Source organism: Vicugna pacos, chromosome 35, assembly GCF_048564905.1.
Source record: "Vicugna pacos chromosome 35, VicPac4, whole genome shotgun sequence".
NCBI lineage: Eukaryota > Metazoa > Chordata > Mammalia > Artiodactyla > Camelidae > Vicugna > Vicugna pacos.
In genome coordinates, this window is record NC_133021.1 from 13,932,457 (window position 1) to 13,954,084 (window position 21,628).

General features: G+C 45.9%; 1 protein-coding gene across 7 annotated transcripts in view; it reads right to left on the bottom strand.

The window, feature by feature from the left end:
- The window catches only part of NRP1 (neuropilin 1), a 146,911-nt gene that overhangs the window by 66,708 nt on the left and 58,575 nt on the right, over positions 1-21,628 (bottom strand). For all 7 annotated transcript variants that reach the window (XM_072955463.1, XM_072955458.1, XM_072955462.1 and 4 more), the window contains 3 exons: positions 19,588-19,815; positions 13,588-13,743; positions 10,949-11,115 (listed from right to left, as the gene is read on the bottom strand). In XM_072955463.1, the coding sequence (XP_072811564.1) occupies positions 10,949-11,115; positions 13,588-13,743; positions 19,588-19,815 (551 nt within the window). The remainder of the gene's footprint in view (positions 1-10,948; positions 11,116-13,587; positions 13,744-19,587; positions 19,816-21,628) is intronic.

The window sequence follows — 21,628 nt, forward strand, 5'->3', positions numbered from 1 at the left end:
GGGAGGTGGGCTTCTTGGCACATATTTGGAAATTAGGGGAGAAACAGCATTTCTTTCACACAACCTTGCAGGTTTCCAGAACGTTAAGCTCCCCTAGCATGCTGTCATGAGGCTTTTCCACGCAGTCAGGCACGAGAACACATGACTTTGTGCGGTTTTAGTAAAAGTGCCAGTATTTAAAAAGAAATGGAATAAACAGGTTCTTAATTTGTTTGAATTCCTTTTGAGCAAAAGATTTTAACTGAGATGAATATTCTATGAGATGTACGAATATTCTACATCTAGACACTTCAAAAAAAGACACATAGATAAGCAGATGTTCCCGCACACTCTTCTGGAAAACAGCAAAGTTCTGAGACTAAGGGAACGGCTTTCTTATCTTACAGAGGTTGATAATCAGAGTTCAGTTTTTGCGTACACAGACTGAACCCCAAATTACCCATTCCTGCCACCTCTCCTTGGGGTCCTGCTCCGCAGAAGACACAGGTGTGTCCAGATGGAGGTCATGTAAGATGCCCTCCACATTTGTCTTCATCTGTGAGATCCATTTATTTACTAGTGGTTGATTTTGAGGGACTATCATGTTAGATGAACAAGTGCATTGATGGCTTTTTCTTTACACGGCGAGTGACTGTTCAATCAAGGAATTCTCACCATCTTGGTACTGGAGCTTCCCAAATAGATAACGGCCTCCTTATAAATAAATGCAATGTTTGGAAACGCGAAACTACAGAAATAGCTGGTGTGACGTATGTACTACAGAATGCCTCTGATTGAGAAGAGCAGTGACCAGTCTGAAGGTTCAGAACAATGTTGGAAAAACAAGGTCAGAAAATTCCTCATACTGTATCTTCATTTTTTTTAAAGATTGGGAACTTAAAAAAGAAAGTTCTTTTCTCTTCTCCCCACGAACTCTGTGTACCTCCTGAAACAGCAAAGACAGTTTCTTCTGTATTCCCCACTCCATGTGGTTGGTTAACTCCTTTTTCTTAGCATGGTGTAGTCCCCACTGGAAATGTTACAATTTTCGTATCTTCCAACGTTAAGATCCCACCACACTTCTGCACCTGCAGCCGGGAGAGGCAGTGCATGCACCTGGGTCTCGGTTTTTGTCTCTCTTCGGAGATGGGGGTTTCTCTTCCTTAGTTTTAGACCTAAGTAAACATGTCGAGTCTTAGAAACGTGACGACTATTTCTTCACACAGCTCGATCCCTGGGGCTGCATTTCCCCCTCCACATTGATGGCCTATGGCACGCTCCGAATTGAACATATTTGTCTAAAAAAAAATTTTTTTTACTTTTTTTTTGGGGGGGGAGGTAATTGGGTATTTATTTATTTATTTTAATGGAGGTCCTGGGGATTGAACCCAGGACCTCGTGCATGCTAAGCACGCAATCTACCACTGAGCTAAAGCCTCCACCTCAATATCTGCCTACTTGAGGAAAGAAAAGAGACCAAGTATTAGCCAGACTTTAAGATGTGAACAGACTGTAATGATGGGTAATCTACGCCTTTCAGATACGTCCGTCCAGATTGGAGAGACATTAAAGATGAACTGTTCCGGCTCCATCTTAGGGGAGCCTAGTGGGGCTGCACCATCCCGTGACCCAGCACAAAAGAACCAGGCAAAACCGGCCCCCCTAGTGAAGTTTTGATGTGAAATCCTCAGATAAGCTTCACGGCGAAGCCAACCTAAACAATGACTTGATCTGAGGAAAGAAAATCTTTTTAATTAAAAAATTTTTTTCTACCCTGTGTTGCCTGCCGTGATTATCAGCAGCAGTTAAAACGAATTCCAGTGATGCTTCGTACGTTGATGTTTTCATTTAGGCAAGCCCAGGGCACCAGCTGATAGAGCGAATTTATTTTTAATGGAATCATAGAATCTTAAATGCTTGAAAGGATTTCAGAAGCTGTCTGGTCCAATCAGCCATCCCCCGAAGAATTTTCTCCCGTGCCCTCTCAGGCTTGCAAAAAGAATAAGGGAGCTTATTTATTTTTCTGCTAAACCCAGAAAATGTAGTTGGAAGTTGAAAGCACTAGAATTTGTAAGAAAAATAAAACTTGGGTCAAATTAAGACTTCATTCTTCTGAAGGAAGGCAATTAGAGGAAAGCCATAAATGTGGTTTTTAACCCCTGGAGGCAAAGAGAACTGAAAAAAAAAACACACACACACACAAGTCACCTGTACAAGTGCATATGTGATCATTCTAAGTCATAACATGTGCAGTTAGTCTCAAACGCCTACTCTGTCCAATAGTTGGAAATATAAAAGCGTAATGCATTTTATTACTACTGGGATTTATAGAGCATTTTTAATTTAATCTACTTTCCTCGCTTTGTTTGAACGTAGAATTGAATGAGATCTGAAGACCGGGAGCTTGCAGTGGAGAAAGGAAATAAGCGTGTGTGTTAGATTGTGTCTCTGTTTCAGGTCAGCATCCAGAATTGCTATTTTGATGTGGAGCTCTCAAATGGTGCATTAAATGAGAAACATCTAAGGGCACAGAATACCCACTCACATCCTGGCTTTGGAATTTCCAGGGTGGACCTTTTTTTTTTTACCTTTGGGGAAGGTCACTGTGAATGTGCTAGACAAGTTTCACACTGTGGGTTTTGCCAGTTCCGAAGAACACAGATATTTTTGCTCTGGGGCTTTCAAATTCCGATAGGAAAGCTATTTAAAGCTTAGGAGTTGGCGTGTCACATTACACGCTGCATAAACGTCGCTGTCGCGCCTCGATGTGAACACTCACGCACTCTGTAAAAGGTGCGCTGATTACCGCTGGGGCACAAATCCGCAAACCCCACCAAAGGGATTCCTGAAAGTGGCCGTCGTAAAATCTGCGCACGTTATGGATTTCATTAACATTTACTCCCCGAGGATTCCCAATTGTATAATAACTGAAGTTCTTTAAATTTTAAATACCACAAACAGGAACAGCCTTTCACCTAAAACAGATGTGAGACCATCAACCTCGCCTCGCGATTGGCCGGCAAACGTGGGGCCGCCTGCTAACAGATCCTAGTGTGTCGCTGTTTAGGTTACGGAACTGGAGACTCAGCAGCACTTTCCCCATGAAAAGATAAGTTAATAAGCCATAGATGGGCTTTTCAAACACAGTTCCTGACTCTTGATTATATCCGAAGTTAAAAAAAAAAAAAAAGGGAAAAGAGCCTTTGATTTACATACTGCAAACGAACCAGAGCAGGTTGGTCAAGGTCGGAGACGCCCTGCGTCCAGGTGGGAAAAGCTCATTTCAGGCTTCTCTCCCCTGAGCTGGTCAGCGATGACTGGTGGTCTCGCCCTTTGTTTCCTTTTCTCTGTCTCGTCCATATCAGCGCGTTCTGAGACCCGGCTGTGCGGGACTCTGAAATGACATCTGCACTTACTTAGCTAAACAACGGGTTCACTTTTAAGAGCTAAAAACAACGAAGCTTAAGATAAATAAGCCAGCAGGTTTACAGTGCTGTTTTCCTACACGAGGTGAACATATGCATCTATATTTTTGGAAAACAAAAGGACGGTTCTGTTCAAAGAACGTCTCCGATCAGTGGTTGAAAAGTGACAAATACCAGCCAAGCAATGAGCTCCTTTTTTACTTCCAAACTGCTGATCTGTCTGATTATTTTAAAAACAACTTGATTAGGATTTGGTGCATCTTCTACACCTGTGGTTTTCAGTTAGGGGTGATTTGGCAACGCCTAGAGATGTTTTTGGTCGATGTGATTGAGGGTGTGTGTGTGTACGTGTGTGTTACTAGCTTCTCGTGAATGGCGGCCAGGGGTGCTGGTAAACATCCTGTAAGGCACAGGACAGCCCCCATGACCAAGAATTACCCAATCCAAAGTGTCAGGACTATCCAGAGGCAGAAACCCTGCTCTAGAGAAAGTCTAATCATTTGTTTGAATTGAAGCTCCTGCAGTGACATCATTCACCCATCAGCCGCTAAGGAGGGATACACTGGGATTTACGTGTGCTTGCTCGGTCTGCAGACACCATCTTCAAAGACGTTTCCAAGCCATTTCCTTGTATTGTTACAACTGAGCGGTAGCCAGGAAGTGAGGGCAAGGACACGAAGCCTGGAGGCCAGGTTCGGCCGTTAACTTGCTGGAACCTCTGAACTTGCGCAAAATAAGGAATTTAGACAAAAGGATGCTTGCATCTGTGTTTAGTCTTACTCTTAAAGTTGAGATATTTTAGAAAGAAAGGGGGAAAAAACCCTCTCCTCTAGAATTTAACTATGAATGTTGGTTCCAAACAGACACTGGCATAAAACCGTAAGAAACTAAAACAGCAAGCAAAAAGGAATGTTCTTGCTGCACATGCTTATTTTGAGGCGTAATTCTACCTAAACAGTTGTTGTTCCTTCAACATTGTCTTCCCAGTGATGCTTTGTCATAAACGTCTAAGAGGCTCCTTTAAGCGTCATGCACTTCCCTGCAGGGCCGTGGACATGAAATACTAACCAGTAAAATCCTCTGGCTGATTTTTAAAATTGAATTAAGTAGTCAACTGGACCAACATGGTTCAAATTGTCTTGGTGGTTTCTAGATGACAAGTCAACAGCTAGAAATGTCTAAAAAAATTATGTCAGATGTGTATGCTGTTTTCCCCTAATCATATCCTTCTTAAAAAAAAAACACAAACCAAAAAATGCTGAATTTCATCTGTTCCTGTATACATTTCCTATTATACACTTCCATCGGATGACTTCCTCTAATGGGGAACACCAAGGTGCCAGAGAAAGCACTGGGAAAAGCCCTCAGGGGACAGTCACTTTCGGGACACAGGCTTCCCGGGTGGAAACCTAGTTAGAGATAATAAGCCCGTGATATCCAAAGGGTGGGGGGAGAGCATTTATTTTATGCAGAAAGTAGAAGTCAGTGTAGAGTTAGGGTGAGTTAACCAAAGGGTCACCTTGGCGACTTCTTAACAAAGCCAACTGTCTCCCTTCCAGATCAATGTTTTAGCTAAAACAGCATGTTAATGTTATTTGCACTAAACACATACACACCTGGGGAACAAACATTCAATTAAACAGCTGTATTTTCCCTAAATTTGCCAACATTATGTTTCACATGCATCATTCCACATTTGGGTAACCCAGTGAGCTATTTCTGCCTGTTCTCTCTATGCATTTATAAAGTATATTTCATTGCAATTTCAGCCATTTACTAATGATCTGAATGAGGAAATGCACCCCCTGAAGCGTCTGGCTGATAAGCGCAGAGTGCTTACAATCAGGATAATTTGCCTCAATATATGCTCTGGATTCGTCCAATTGAGCAGATGGAACCGATTTTGAACACAGCACTACAGATGAGAAACCTGCTAGAAACTAGCAGTGGTGTGCAAAATCGCAGACTATTTCCTAGGAGATTCCTGCTCCATGCTCGACACTCATATAAGGGGATGAAAGATTTGTCTGAGAAAGTTCAGAAGGAAAGAAAATTAGATACAAAACTTGTTCAAATAAATGGCTTCAGTTTCTACTTTCAGTCTGGGGAAACCCTCCCTTTAAAGACAAAACACAAGGGTTTCAGACAACACATTCTTCTCATCAAATAAGCAACACACTTGTCCCACCTCAAATGCAACAACAACAACAAAATGTCATAATGCTGTGTGTCAGAGGGACCATTTCCAAGAACTCATAAGTTATTTCATTCCATTTGGCACTTAAAGGATGTCAGCCAGCCCCTTCTTAGCTCTTGGAATTGGGTCCATGCCTTTAAATGATCTTTCATCTCCGTTCTCAGCAAGTTGTAATGGATAGTTAATTTCTGAGTCATGATGGAGCCACTGCAGCAGTTGCTGGTGGCAACTGCTCACAGCCCCGGGTGGATGTGGGGGAGCCCGTGGGCGGTAAACCTTGAGGGCCCCCCTGGACTAAAGGAAAGCCTCTGGGGCTGGGAATTAGGAACATGGCTCTCGGAATAACAGTCTCCTCTGTTATCAAGACCGAAGACCTCACCAGGCTTTTCGTTCTGCTCTGTGTAGTGGGCATGAGAGATACCGCATGGCTGACCGCATCTGCCAGAGCAGGAGGTGAAGACTCACAGTTCAAATGGCCAAAGACACTCTGCAGAGCCAGTCGCACCCTGGGCCTGGCTCACATCCGACCACAGGCCATGACTCACCAGCTGCTGCCCGCGCTCAGCCGTCCCCATGCCAGTGACTCTGGTCCCAGGTCTCAGGAAGGAAGGCCCCTTCCGTCGTGCGAGACTGACTCTCCCCACGCACTGCAGCTTTTCCCCAAGCGGGGACTTAACTATTTGACTTCTCGGGGCCTCCGCTTGCTCGTATGAAGGTGCAGACAAAACCTCTGGTCCGCTTAACTGACCTTCTACAACTACAATGGGATGTGCATGAAAAGGGAACTTTAAACAGGAAAAGGGCTAAAGAAACATAAGGTTTTGTTGTTAGAACATGTCTTAAAATGAATTTTAAAATCCTTCTTTGGGATTTACAGAGACACACTACTGTGTATAAAAGGGAGAAGCCACAAGGTCCCGCTGCAGAGCACAGGGCAGGAACTGCATTCAATGACCTTCAATAGCCTATAATAAAAATATGCAGAAGAATATATGTGTGTGTGTGTGACTGAATCACTACGCTGTGCGCCAGAAAGTAACACAACATTGTAAATCAACTATACTTCAATTAAAAAAAAAATCCTCAAAGTAACCTCAAGGCTGCTTGGCTTTGACCAGCTGAGTTTTAACAAAGGCACCCACTTTCTTCGACCTTATGTCTGTGAGTAAGTGAACCCTGCATGCACATGTGTGTGCGTGTTTGTGTGTGGTTGGGGACGTGTTTTGACTCTGTTCAACCCATCTCCTTACACCAAGGCCTTTGGTTATGGTGTCTGCTTTCAAAGCTCCTTCAGTTAGGAAATGTGGAATATTACCCAGGAGAAATCCATCTAAGGCAAAAGGAAAACATGGAAACAAGCCTCCTCCGAAGGTGACCACGAGCTCCTCTCTTCTGGAACCTTCCTCCCCCTCGGCCTCAGAATGAACACCTGTCCTGGAAAAGGCAGTGGGCAGAGAAGGGCTTTCTGACATATCCTCACAGCCCCAGAGGGTCCCCTTGGAGATTTCCCTCTTCTGTGGCATTAATCCATAACGGGGCGGGTCGACCAAAGCAAACAGGATGTGGTTTAGAAGCCAACTGCTTTCTGCTCCTCTGGAATCAAGGAAGGCATGAATAATCTGGCATCAATTTTTTTCCCCCCAGAAAAGACAATGCTACCAAATTTGGAGACAGAGTTTCAGCCTGAGTTGGTTCATCAAATAATTCTACTTCTAAAGTCACTGGAGGGTGTGGTAATTGATTAGTCCCCAGTCCCACTTTTATTTCTTTAGATCCATGAAGCACAGATCCCATCCAGGCATTACATCCCTTGCCTCTTTTTTTCTTTTTCTCTCTTGTCTCCTGGCATTTTAATCAGGGAAAAGTCACAGTTGTTTTGAGGAAAGCAGTCCCAAGAGCTTCAATTAAAACTAGAAGGATAAATCTGTTTACAGTGTGGTGAACACTGTCATTAATAAAACATTGAAATAATTAACAAATTAAACTCTGCTCCGTGTCTGAACGGTTACATCAGGACCTAGGAGACCGTGTCTCCTGATCAGACTCTTATTCCACGCACTAGATTTGTGGCTCTGAAAAGAAAAAAACCAAGCCTGCCTTTCTCCGAGAGTCACGGTGGCACAGTCTGTGAGGGGCTGAACGGGGAAGGCGATGTTACCTTTATTTGATAGGAAAAGAAACTCAGTTTCAAGGAGGTTAAAGGCTTGGTCCCTAATGACGTGCTTGAAAATTATGAATTTTTCTAGCATCGTTGATGCGTGGAGTCTTTACCTGGAATCCTTGATTGTTTAACCAGAAACAAACAAACAAAAGAAACAGATTAAATAAAAGATAAGCAATTCTAGGACACGGACCAGAACGGAACACTGAAAAAAAAAACAGGCAAGCCTTCCAGGGCGATTAGCTCTCCCGCTGAGGACTGTGAGGCGTCCTCCTCTCGGGACGAGCAGCGGCCTCTGGAGCTGGATGTGACCACGTGCAAACGTCCAAGCCAGGACTTCCCTTCATGCTCCTTCCCACTGGCCCGCCTCTTGCCTGGTTCTTAAGCTTTCTGCCAGACATCAGATCGCACAGGAAGTGACAAGGTGGCCAATCGCCTTGGCGGTTAATGATGCATTGTTTTTTATGTCACTCGGTAATTTCCCAGAGAAAACAATGGAACCAAAGACCGCGCTCCTGTTGGGGAAGGATGGTCAGCGTCCGGGCTGCCTTATTCATTTACCACATGCAAATGTTTGTCTTTGTTGCTACAGCAACATGTTTTGTGGGGTCCGTTTCATGCAAAATGCGACAAGACCGAACGAGAAAACAAACCCCCCCCAACCGTGATGGGCACGGGATGGGGGGCTCGGGCCCCAGCCTCACAGATGCTGAGCTCGCGGGTTAACTGGTTAAACATCTACCCAGAGAAAACAACAAGCCAGCCACCTCCAAGGGGTTTCAGGAAAGCTGGAAAACACATGAAATTACTCATAATTAGGTGATCGCAGGATGATAAGAGCCCCCACCAGGTACGCAGACGCCACCAGCATGTCAGTGAGCCCCCGGAGCTCCCGCAGGAGCAAAAGGTCGTCTTCCCTCAAGGGGAACTGATGCACAGTGACTCCTGACACTTGCCTCCTGGAGGGACGGAGAACCAGGGGCCTGGTGTTCTGGGTTTAGAAACAGGAAGCCCCCGACTCAGCCCGCTGTGAGCCTCCCCAACACGAGGGGAAGCAGAGAGGGAGGTGGCCGACGCTTCACAAGAGCCCCCGAATGGAAAGGATGAGCACGTCGCAGTGTGGAGGAGTGCTGGAGCCTGGAAGACCTGGCTTCCCAAGCCGGGGCACCACTGTGACCTTCCTCCCCTCCCTGAACCTCAGCGCCCTCATTTTAAAGATGGGGACAACTGGCCCTCCTTCCCCGGACGGCTGGGGGATTAAATAAAGATGTGTCAAGTGCTCAGCAGAAGTCGGGGCACAGACAAAACTCTGTAAGTGGCAGCTATTCCACAAAGAGCACCAGCGTCACCTGTCTGTCCACCCAGTATTTCCAGGTATCCTCCCTCCAGCACGAGTCGAATTGCTGCCCCTTGGATGTTAGGTGTGGCCGGGGGATGTGCTCTGGAGACAGAAGTGGGTGACGTCTGGGATGATGGCCACTCCTTCCGAATAGGTCCTCATGTGAGAATACGCGGGGCAGACCCCCTACCGACTCAGAGACGGGGGTGGCGTGAGCAAGAAAGAAACCTTCTTGCTCGGGGGGGCTGGCTACCTAGCTTTCCTGACCGTATTTTGATAGAAAGAGTTGGACCACCTGAGACGACTCTTCTGGGACAATCTCAAATTGCATCCAGCTCTCGAGAAGGATGTAAACCCTGTCCTGTTGACAAAGGCTGTGTGAGAGCCCCTCTGTCCCCATGTTTCTACGGACACAGAATTCCTCGCTCAGAATTGCTACCATTGCGTTTTCAGAACTCTTGCAAGACCCCCACCCCTAAATTACTGAGTGCTCGCCACATCACCGAGAATAGAACGCCATCCGCATGCAGACGTGCTGAGCTCTGCAGAATGGAAGCGTCCCTCTAGAGCACAGCTGTCAATCATGCGGACGGCTGCTGGCGGGGACTGTGCAGACGGGCTCCAGGAGCTCTTCTGACGTCGGCAAGATCATCTCCTTTCTGACTTGATCTGGAGCCGGATTCAGCAACCCTAAAGTAAAAGTCTCATCTCTTCTCACCCTCCACACGCTTCTCGGTGTTGTCATTTTGAGGTGAGCATGAGTTCAGTCTCCTGAAATAGGCCACCCCACTTTAAAGTGTATGTTAAACTAATACTGACCTTTCCAAAGTAAAACAAAGCCTGGTGTTTGTGCTCAGATGTCTGAAACGGCAACAGATGCAGGAAGGAGGGGATTAATCATCTTGCTTTTTTTCTCTCTTGCTTAGAAGCCCTCCCTGGGAACTAGTCCTTTTTATACATCCAGCCATGAATGGAAGACGGGTTCTGCCTACTGTCTTGAAAAGGAAGCCTGGACTCTTCAGCAAACAGCGTTGTCTGACTTGCCCACAGTTTAACCCACACAGCCGGGTAGGATGGTCGATGCGCCAATGAGTCAAAAAGTCAAGAACAAGAAGCCTTGGGTGGGGAGACATCAAGGTGGGGTGGGCTGAGGCTCTGGGAGTGGGATGCGAGGGGTGACCTGGGAGGTGAGTCCCGGCGGGGAAGCAAAGGAGGGGAGCCCTGGGGGGGCACGTAAGGGTGATGGCAGGGAAGGGAGTGTCAGAGAACGTGGAGAAAGCAGACCCACATCACTACTACGGATGGAGATGCGTCCATTTCACACATACGGCCCTGTATGTAATCCGCAGAGACCAGTGCCATCAATTACACCACACATTGGGCACATGCTGTATGAACCTGTGTGGGAAAGTAACGCCATCTTCAACTCCATTCTCCTCTCTTCTACCCTGAACAAACACACACACAAAACACCTTACAAAACCATGATTTCACCAGTCAGTAAACTTAATGTATTTCAGCAAGGAAAGAAAAAATCTGCTGAAGGAGGAAGGCTGTCCACAGACAGTGTGGGGCTGTGGGGGAAAGTCAGACTTTTAGCTGTTACCCAAGGGAGACATCCATGCCCAGGTTCTGGGAGAGTCGTGTGTCAGTACCTGAGAAGAGGGCTGGGTTCCGGGGGCTGTCCCTGGGCATGCTGTTCTCTGACGTGGGGATTCTGCAGACTGATGACACTGGTGTCCGCCGGCCTTCTCGCCTCTGAAGGCAGGTGGCACAGCTGTTTTTCAACCACCTGTTCAGATGGCCCAGCACCCCCTCCCCAGTGTGCCCAGTCCTGTGCCCCATACCTGGATCCACTCTCGGTAGGAGTCCTCGCCAGGAGTCCACCCATTCTCAGGGTAGTGGAGGCGGGAGCGCTCTGCAGACCAGTTGGTGCTGTATTGGGAAGAGGCCGTGATCTGGTCGGAGTGGATCTCTCCTGACTCCATGCCCAGTGCTTCCATACACTTGAAGTCTGAAGGGGAAAAAATGGCCCCAAGTCATCAAACGTGGGGACCCCAGGGTGCATCCTTGGATGCATCTTTCCTTTTTTAATCTGGAAGACTACAAGATTCCTTTTGATGTTCACACAAAGTCTTACAGACGCTGACGGCAAGGGACCTGCTGGATTATAGCACTGAACCCTGCATTTTCTTGGCAGGAATTCTGAAAAGCAATGCTGTGAAGATCTCACAGCAATTAATTAGTTTTCCAACTGGACCGAGATTGACACAGATACTATTAGAAAGTTTTTCGGAAAAGATGGAAATTCAGGATGGAGGTGGATATGCTACATGGGTGCCCATTGAAAGCTGTATTTAATTAAAATTTTACTGCTTCCTCCAATATCTAAGACAAGTGAAAAAGACCTTTGTCCATTTTGGGACAATATTTGGTGGGCTAGATCGACCTTAACTCTCTGTCCTACAGATTCCTTGCAGTTGGTACCCAGGTCTCCTCTCTCAGGCTCCCTTGGTTCTCATGTCCCTGGCCTGGTTTGGCCATGATTTTTAACACGCTAGTTTATTCTATTAAAACATAAGGGTGTCCCTCAGGGGTAAACAGCAGTATTGTAGAGTCCCAAACAGCAACACAGCTCCCCAGCATAAACTGTAATGAGCACAATGATGGCCGTGAATCACAAAAACATGCACTCCATCGGCCTCATGTACTCGGTGGACAATGAAACATGAACTATGACGCTGGGAAGTGAATAATCAATTTTAGGAAAATGTGCACCCAAAGTGCCAAAGTGCAAAAACAAACAAACACAAACAAACAAAACCCCCCAAACCTCTAGAGATTAAATAGAAGATTCTCAATCATCCAGAACACTCACAGTGAACTTTCATATCTTCCAAATTTTCTATCATAATGAGTAACGTTTTATGGCATAAAAGGTTTCTTTCACTGGTTTCATACATTTAAGCTTAGGTTTGATATTTGTCATAGAAAAGAGGTCCAAAGACAAAGGCACCCCAGTGTTCATAGCAGCTCTGTTCACAAGAGCCAAGACGTGGAGACAACCTAAATGTCCATCGACAGACAAATGGGTAAAAAAGTTGTCAACTACATATACAATGGAATACTACTCAGCCATAAAAATAATGAAATAGTGCCATTTGCAGCAACATGGATGGACCTGGAGATTATCATATTAAGTCAGACAGAGAAAGACAAATACTGTACGATATCATTTATATGTGGAATCTAAAAAAAAAAGATACAAATGAACTTATTTACAAAACTAGACTCACAGACATAGGAAGCAAACTTATGGTTACCAAAGGGGAAAAAGGTGGAGGGATAAATTAGGAGTTTGGGATTAACAGATACACACTACTGTATCTAAAGTAGATAAACAATATGGGTCTACTACATAGCACAGGGAACTATATTCAACATTTCTTGTAACAAGCTATAATGGAAAAGAATCTGAAAATATATGTATATGATATATAGCTGAATCACTTTGCTCTACATCTGAAACTAACATTATAAATTAACTAAACTTCAATAAAAAATAAAAGAATTTCCTAGAATATTCAAGACTTCAAAAAATAAAAATAAAAAAGGGTCTTGCTGGACCAAAAATAAGGCCTCCAAATACATGAATTAATTAATCAAATAAATTAGGTACAAATAAGATTTGAAGTTTAATTGGCCTTTTGATTTTCCAGTATGGTCTGGGAGAAGAGACCCGTGCAGGCCTGTGGAGCAGGTCCCCAAACTCCCGCTGTTTCTGCCTGTGCTGCCTGACAACGTGGCAGCCAGAATCGATGAAACACAATTTATTCATTGTTCTTTCAGGTTTTTTCCCTCCCCTTGGGCCCTTCAGAGAGCTGGGGACCACATAAACTTTGAGGAAGGGCTGAGTTAGTTGAGTACTTTAATGAGATACGAAAACATAGTCCTCTTTTTTGTTTTATGGGAAATTATAGCCAAAAAGAAAACACGCTTCTTTGACACGAATATCCACTTTCGTTCACGTAAGGAGAACAAAATCAGCTTCTGCCGGGGTATTCCCAAACCATGGCACGAGGGACCAACTGCTCCACCTGCCCGCCGCCCGTGAGCCGCGCCGATGCAGACGGGTCCTCGCCATCCGGGGTCGACGCCTGTCCTCTCCTGACTCTCAGCCCACACGCCCTGCAGGTGCCAGGTAGGCGATCTGGCCGCAGGTCACTGTTTCAGAGCACAATTTTTTCATTTCCTACTTTTTCTCCCCTAATTTCAGAGGCTTCCAAGCAGCCTTCTCACACCTAATTTTATTAAGAAAGCACACCACATATCTCTTTCTATTGATAGTCATAAAAACCATTTAAGAGAGCAAAAGAAACACTTGCACCCCAACTCACAAAACAGGTCTTTAGTGTTTCCTGTGGCCGCAGGAGGAGGGGTGACAGCGAGCTCGCTGCAGGGCTTTGCAGGATGAGTAAATACTGACCTTCCGAAATGCTGCTCTGCAAGACGCTGTAGTTTGCCGAGAAGCCCTCCTTGGCGATGGCGCTGTCCGTGTAGAAGACCATGGACAGGATGCCGGAGGAGGCGCGGATGCGACCTGGGGTTTTCTGCCCACAGTAATGCCCGATGTGGGGACCCACTGCAGAGGGAGAGACGCAGAGACCATGAAAATGCCTCCCCTTCTGCAGCAGATGCAAGCATAGCCATTTGCAAACATGGGCCCCAGCGGAACCCAGCAGTGTTTTCCTACCCAAAGCAAGTCTTCCCTGCTTAATTGGTTGGCAGTGAACATATTGGATCGGGTTTGCGGAGAGGATTTTAAAGTGTGCTCAGAAGGGCCATAACAGGCATCACTGCGCTCCCCAGTGAGCAGGACTGTGTTCAGGAATAAAACCGAAATGCTCGCTTTGACTGCAAAGGAGATTCGGGCTGTCAAGTGGCATCCTGGCATCCGTCTCCAGGACCGCATGGTGCACACACACAGTCCAGCGCCCAGAAGCTGCAGCTAGGCTGTGATCGCCCATTGAGGACTCTTGGAGTCACCTGCCCCATTCCCCCCGGATGGGAATGTTCCAGAAACCAGTCCTGGCACCAGGGCAGTACCAAGATCAGACCTAGTCCTGGGGAACCCCCATTTCCTTCCTCTTTCCATCTTTCAGTCCTGGAGCCTGGCTGTGATCAACATCACAGTCTCAGACAATCTTATAGGATCCTGTCCCACTAAGGGCGTTCCCTGCAGACGAGTCAGTAACTAACAATTAAAGAATTTTAGAAACTATAGACACCGACGATGTGTGCATAATAGCAGATTGTAAGCAAAACAGAAGAAAATGCAGCTTTCTCACTTCTGGCCCAGGGTCTTCTCTCCCAAACCCGAGAGAGAGGACTGCATCACTCCTGTGTCCAGGGGCCAACTGCCAGCTGTCTCGGACACGGTGCAGAAGCCCCCTGTGCTTGGAGAATCTCTCCATCCCCTGTCTGCAGCAGCAGCAAGACAAAAAGCAGACAAACAAACAAACAAACAAAAACCACCCCAAAACCCAAACCCTTTTCTCTAGATTTTTTTCATTGCACATATGGTAAAAACATGGCAGATGGTTTGGGCTTAGAAGAACAACCTGGTTTGGGCCATTTTCCCTTCCCAGAAATCCACGGTTCTGTGCATTCCAACTAAGAGTGATTGCTTTGTTCAAGGAGGCACAGTGCATGGACCTTTCTCTGGAGGGATGGGCTTTCCGCAGGGATGTGGTGTTCCAAGGCCTATGTGTGCCCCTTGGATGCAGAAGGCAGCTGGAGAGGGCTGGGAGAAGCTTCCGGTGTGACTGAGAGCGCGAACCCCAGAAGAGCTGGTCTCCCCGGGACCCCACCTGCCAGCTGGGCTCCTGGCAGGCGGCTATCTGAGCACCCTGCCTTTTATAGCACTCAGATCCTGGGCTAACAGGCTTTCAGTTCTTGGCTGATCCTCCTTTTTTTTTTTTTTTTTTTTTTAAAGAAACTAAACCAAAGTGGTTTACTATTTGAGTTAGTGCAAAATGGCAGCTTTGAATATCTGATAAGTTCTCCAGGCACTCGAAGGATTGGATGTGACTGAATTTAGATTTCTCTCTCCATCCTCCCTTCCTCTCCAGCACCCACACATCTGTGTGAGTCGCCCACTGGCTTTATTATGAGGAGAGCAAGGAGGCTTCCTGTTGAGGGGATGGGTACAAATGATCCACAAGGTGCCACGTGGCTGTGGGCGGCGGCTCTGCAGAACAGAGGAGAAATGTCATGATGGTAGGCTTCCCAGCTGGCAGAAGAAAGCATTTCAGATGAAATTCTCACTGCTCTCCATTTCTCTTCAGTTTCAATCCTGGCCCCAGGCCTTCTTCATTCTGAATATGGCCCCACCACCAATGCCACACTTTCTTCCTTCCCGATGTAGCGGAGCGCAGTCGCCCTTAACATGTGTGTGAAAATACCTTATGAACCAGCAGCTCAGGCCTCTCCTCTCCCCGGAGAGAACCCGCTTCTGGTCTGCACTCTCAGCGGGAGGCTTAGTCTCTTCATTCTCCCTCGTTCTTTCCCCCATTTAAATTCCATCATTGTCCTTTCTTAACTTCCTTTGTCTCTCGTTTGTGGGCAAACTTTTACAGCCTTCATCCTCGGGGTCATTCTCTGATCGCCAAGCCACTGACCTTACCAAGAATACAAGCACACAAGGCAAGCTGCCGTCACCCCCCGAGCTCCGGGCCGGCCCCGCTCTGCCCACCATCGCCAATTCCTCTGGGGAGGCCGAGAGGGGAGTCTCTTTGAAAGAGGAAACAGAAGAGAACTTGTCTGGTGCAGACCCATAATTTAGAGAGTCTGCATGACTCACTGGTTTATAATGCTGGAGACAGGCTGGGTAAATCTGCCTTCTGTCCTTTCGAACATCGCCCCCGGACAGCAGCGTGCGACTCTCTCTGGGAGCCCTCAAGATAGGAGAGTGAAAGGCTTCTTCGACTGTCATACAAAGAGGTATTGAATCTCCCTGGACGACTGCGCTGATGCAGTGCTGGTCTGAGCCGGCGTGGAGGGAGTCCCCTGGTCCGGCTCGTACGTGCGCTCGCCTGTGGACGGGCACGGTCACGGCTCCTGGGGTCCCTACTTCCGTGACTGGGGAGCCGAAGGCTAAAGAGAGGAATGCAATGTCACAAAAGCAGAAGTGTAATTCCAAACTGGGAGGACTGAAGAGTTGAAGCCGGCAGCGCGTACTCAGCTCTCTCCTGGGAGAGAGCAGGACTGTGATCTTCATATATTCTCCGGGGTGGAGGTGACACAGTATTCGTGCTGTTTGGAAGATACAGCTGCAACGGGAAGTGCTCACCCCATTTATCTTCCCACTAATCCTTCCGTTAATTCTAACCTGACCTCAGAATCAGACAGTTTTTTTTTTCTGCCATCTTTTTAGGTGAAAAAGAAAAAAAGGGGCAATAATCGACTATAAAGAGGTACTTTCAAAACAAGGTATTTTGAACAAATAAACAAAAAAGGGGACACTTCAAAATGGCATAAGACTGGCCAGGTATACTTTTCTTACAATAAGAAACCTTTTGGCGGAGAATATCTGGATGTTGCAACTTTTCCCCAGAAAAAAAAAATTTGCTTATTATGTCATCTATGTTTTGGAATGTTTACACTTTATATTTGTATCATTTATGTTTTCTATGTATATTTTAGAAGGTTAATATTCATAAAAACTAAATAAAAACCAAACAGAACTCAATCCCATGTTTATGAAGCTTATTCCTAGACTCGTTGATGATCTTCGGAGTGTGGGTTCCAGCCACGGTTCCAGCACTTTCCCCAGCCTGGACGGAGGGCTAGCTTCGTCTGCACCCACGTGGGGGGAGCTGGGTGTGCACATCTGGCTCCACAGTTCAGTACAAGCATCCTTGGCACTGACCAGGGCAGCGTGCGGCCCTCAAACCACATGTGAACTTCCACTGATGACTCCAGAGCTGCTCCTTGTGACTCCAGAGCTTCAGAGACAGGGACGGAGGGAGACGTGGGGCTTGCCACGTGCATGCCTCGGATCTGCACCCTGGAGTCAACTGTTTTGCTTCAAAGTCGATCTGAATCAATGGGTTGCTTTCAATTACTTGGTCGTCGAATTCAGTGCTTACGATAAAATGTAACATAAAGTCACTTGATGGTTAAAAGCCTTCAGTGCCTTCTGGTTGTTGTTTTTGGAAAGGCTGTCAAAGACGGGAAGCGATTTTGCTGGCAAGGAACTGTATGTGTTGAACCACCGGGGCACAAATGTTTCTGGTGCCACTGATTAAAAAGCCCCACAAGGATGTGGTCTTGTCTTCTGTCTAAAAAAGAGTGAGCTGTTATGCTCATGTGGGCTGGACGAGGCCACGTGAATACTAACAAATATATGATCGCATTTTTCATATTCCAAAGCCAGTCTTCTCTGGGAATAAGTCAAACACACCATAGATTAAAACATGGGTGAATTGCGGAGATGACAAATTCCATTGTTACTTGTTCCTCGTTTCAACTCAGTGATTTTCTAGAACCAGAAAATTACTACTTTGGAAAACCCTTGACACTAATAACAATGTGCTCCTTTCTCCATAAGTTGGTTGATTGGACCTTCTTTTCAGATGTCAGTTTAAATGTAAGTTCTAGAGAGGGAGGCTGTAAGTGTGGGTTGGGCACAAATAAACCCATTATTAAATGTTCCAACTATTATTACAGTACTATTATAATATTGTTTCCCTAATTATTGGATGGAGTACTTGGAAATCAATCAGTGCTCTGTTTGGGCAAATCTCATTACTTAATGAAGGAGTTTCGATAAGATCATCATAACGCTATTTACACGGTTAAAAAAAAAAAAAAGCAAAGCACAGGCTAAAATAATGAGAACTCATTCAATTTGCTCCAGTGACAACAGCGCTTTCTCTCCACCCTGGTTTCCTCCAGTGCTGTTTGCTGCTGGGGAGCGTATCCAAACTGAACTATGCTGACCGTGTTCATGTCATTTCAAAGAGAAAAGCAATCTCTTTCACGTTAGACTAGCTCTTCCTTTATGACTGACTTAAACAACCTTTCCTCCATCTTGACAATGACCTCTGCCTTCTAGACGGTTCTACATCCCCAACTGCATGATTCGGAAGAAAGTCCAAGCTGCCCCTGCTGATCTGTGTACAGTGTGTTCTTCAGAGAAATCTCCACACTAAACCAGACGAAACGCAAGACAACCAACGCAGATGCAAGAAATTATTTGATATTATCTCCTTCGGCTCAGAGTCGGTGTGTATTTTTGCTCTTCACATTCAAATCCACAAGGATTACAATGGAAAACTTCCATTGAACAGGCCACATGGCTCCCTCCCCCGCCTCCTTCACATCTTGGCTCAAATGTCACTTTTCCAGCGAGATCTGACCTGCCCGCCCTATTTAAAGCCCCCACCCCTCTCATCCCCCAACCCTAGCTCTTCTCAAGCCTTTACTCTAGTCCACTCTTTCTTCCTTTCATTTTTTTTTTTTGGTTTGTTTACAGCACTTTTCCCCTTCGAACTTTCTATGTACAGAAATCATTTGTAGTGTACACTGTTTTTTTTTTTTAAGTATTCCCCCCCCCTTTTTTAAATGGAGGTGCTGGGGATTGAATCCAGGACCTCGTACATGCTAAGCACATGCTCTACCACTGAGCTATACCCTCCCACCATGTACACTGTTTATTACCTCATCCCCCACTCCCCAGCAGAACCTAAACTCCACAGGGCAGCCATCTTTGCTTTGTTTGCCAAACACTATCTGGCACACAGCAGGCACTCAATAAATGCAGCTTTTGAGTGGACAATGAATTTAGTTGATAGGAACAATGTATGTACCGCCGATGTATTGAGGCAATTCCAGTCGATGAAGATGAAAATTCCCTTGTGCGCAGAGGAGGAAGCCGTCTAAATTGGGACCGTCCAAACGCTCTTATTCCTTTCCTAAATTTCTAAATGTTTTGGTAGCATAACAGGTGCAGATTTCACCATTACAAATTTGGCAGGTCCTTAACCTCTCTGCTCCTTAGCCTCCACGTTCGTGAAATGAATGGTTTGATTTAATGGATGTCTAAAGAGCTCATTGTCTGATGAGCCTATGGATCAATGACCAGCAGGCCGTCAATGAAATGAGCAAAGCACTCTAGTCAGGAAGACCATGGTTTGGTTCCAGTTTTGTCACAAAAATAGTTCTAAGGCCTTGCATAGTCTTCTATGGACTCTCGTTTCCTTATCTATGAAATGAAGGAATTAGACTAGAAAATTAAGAATCTTTCTGGGCTCAAATATTTCATCGCTGCTCTGCAGAAAGAAAGTCACTGTTTGCTTTGTTTTGCTGTCTCCTTTTGAGCTTCTTTTTTAAAAGGGCTGCATGCATCGCGACGCCCATGAAAGGCTCCCAGTGCCCTCCCCCCAGGCCCCTCCCTCTGGGGGAGGCTCCCTGCCGTTCTCACCATTGGGGAACCCATCCCAGATTTCTAGTCGGTCGTAGCGACAGATCATCCCCCCGGGAGGGTTCGAGTCAGGCTCCAGGTCAAAGCTTTCAAATTCCAGGATAATCTCCGACATCTTGGGTGCAAAGATGATATAGGTGCATTCAAGGCTGTTGGGATATTTTTCAGGGAAGCCAGGAGACTTTATCACCCCACTGGGCGCTGTGTAGTTCTGGGAACATTCAGGACCTATGAGCAAAAGAAAAAAGGAGCAAAGTGAAGATTCCACTTACACGGCCTTACCAAGAGACAACTGGGCAAAGAAGACAGCTTATCTTTCTAATAAAAGCCCTATTACAATCACTGTCCCAATCACTCTTTACTCGGCCTTTCTCAGGTGATGACAGGTATGGAAAATCAAGTTCAGATTTATTGTGTTCACCTTCGTTTCCCATTTGTGGGGAGCAATTTAAAAACTTCTGCTGCTGCAGAGGGGAAAAAAATGACAAATTCAAAACCAGGTGGGAGCAATGAATGAGTGAGCTACAGAAATCTCGACAGAGCCCTAGAGAAATAATTATAGCCCCTTCCAGCTTAAATCTTTAAATCTTAGGCTGACAGCCCTTTATTGGTGAAATTGAACATTTATAAAGGCGAGGGAGAGAATTCAGTGGAGGGAGTTTGGGTTTCAGATTCCTACCCCAGTGGCTCAGTAACTCTGCCAGATGTGACCTCTGCCTCTTTGACAAACTCAATGTGAAAGGTAGTGTACCCGGGGTGGGTGACTCATTCGGAATGGTGTTGACACAGGTGTGCCAGTAAAGCACAGCGGTTAGTGGGGGCATGATAAACTGGGGTCACAGGTCCTCTTGCCAGAAGTCACCTGATACCAATGTTGACATCCTAACCCTCCCCGAAGTAGCAGGTACAGTACAGCCGGCCACTCTAAACTTATCTGTCAATGTATGTGAGTGTGTGTGACGTATATATTTATAATGTGTAATTTAAGTGACTGCTCGGTGTTATCAAGACTACAAATTATGGTGATTTGTAATTTAAATTGGTCTAGCACATGCATATATAGATTGCAAGTCGACCTGATGACTCTGAATGACCACAATTTCCAGTCATGGAATTAATGCAGAAGGGGGTGGTGTTCACTGCACTACTGAAAACTGCCATCTACACGGACGGGGTTGTGAACACAGAAGCTCCAAACCTTATCACCACGACTGTGGCCATGACTGTCAAAGCACTGGCTCCCACGGCTCTCTGCAAACCAGAAATGATTTGACTTCTTTTTTTTTTTTAATTGAAGTATCATCAGTTACAATGTGTCAATTTCTGGTGTCCAGAGTCTTGTCCCAGTCATGCATATATATACATACATTCGTTTTCATATTCTTTTTCACGAAAGGTTATTACAAGATACTGAATACAGTTCCTGCACTCTTCAGAAGAAATTTGTTTTTTTAATCTATTTTTATGCATAGCGATTAGCATCTGCAAATCTCAGACTCCCAAATTTATCCCTTTGGAATCCCAGGATCCAACCTGGGGATGTTCAGCTCGGCAGTTCTTTTCCTGGCCCGCTGTCTTACTGATGGGCACCCCGCACACAAGGATTCAGCTCTAAATACAGAGGCTCGTTGAGGTTGCTCTCAACTAAATATTGTTTCCAAGGGGCAAGCACTAAAGGTGGCATATTAGACACCAAACACATTAAATCTAACGAGCGGGTCTCTATTTTTGCGGTGAGGGCTGAAAGCTGAATCCCCGCCTGGGGGCCCCTGGCAGCCTACTGAGAAAACAAATCAATCACTTTCTCCTCATGCACGGCTTAGACAGTCGTGGCACCGGAGAGGCGGGAAAACACCGCTTAGTGGACGGCAGGAGAAACCTGGTCTGTAGAGGTCTGACCTGAAGAAAATACCTCCCAAAGCCTCTACCACGTGGCTCACCCTTCACCACGGTGGCCTCCAATGCTCACCTGCTCGATTCTGGTTAAGAACTTATTCACAGGTGGCGTTCTGCCATGTTAATTTCAGGTAGAGAGTATGCA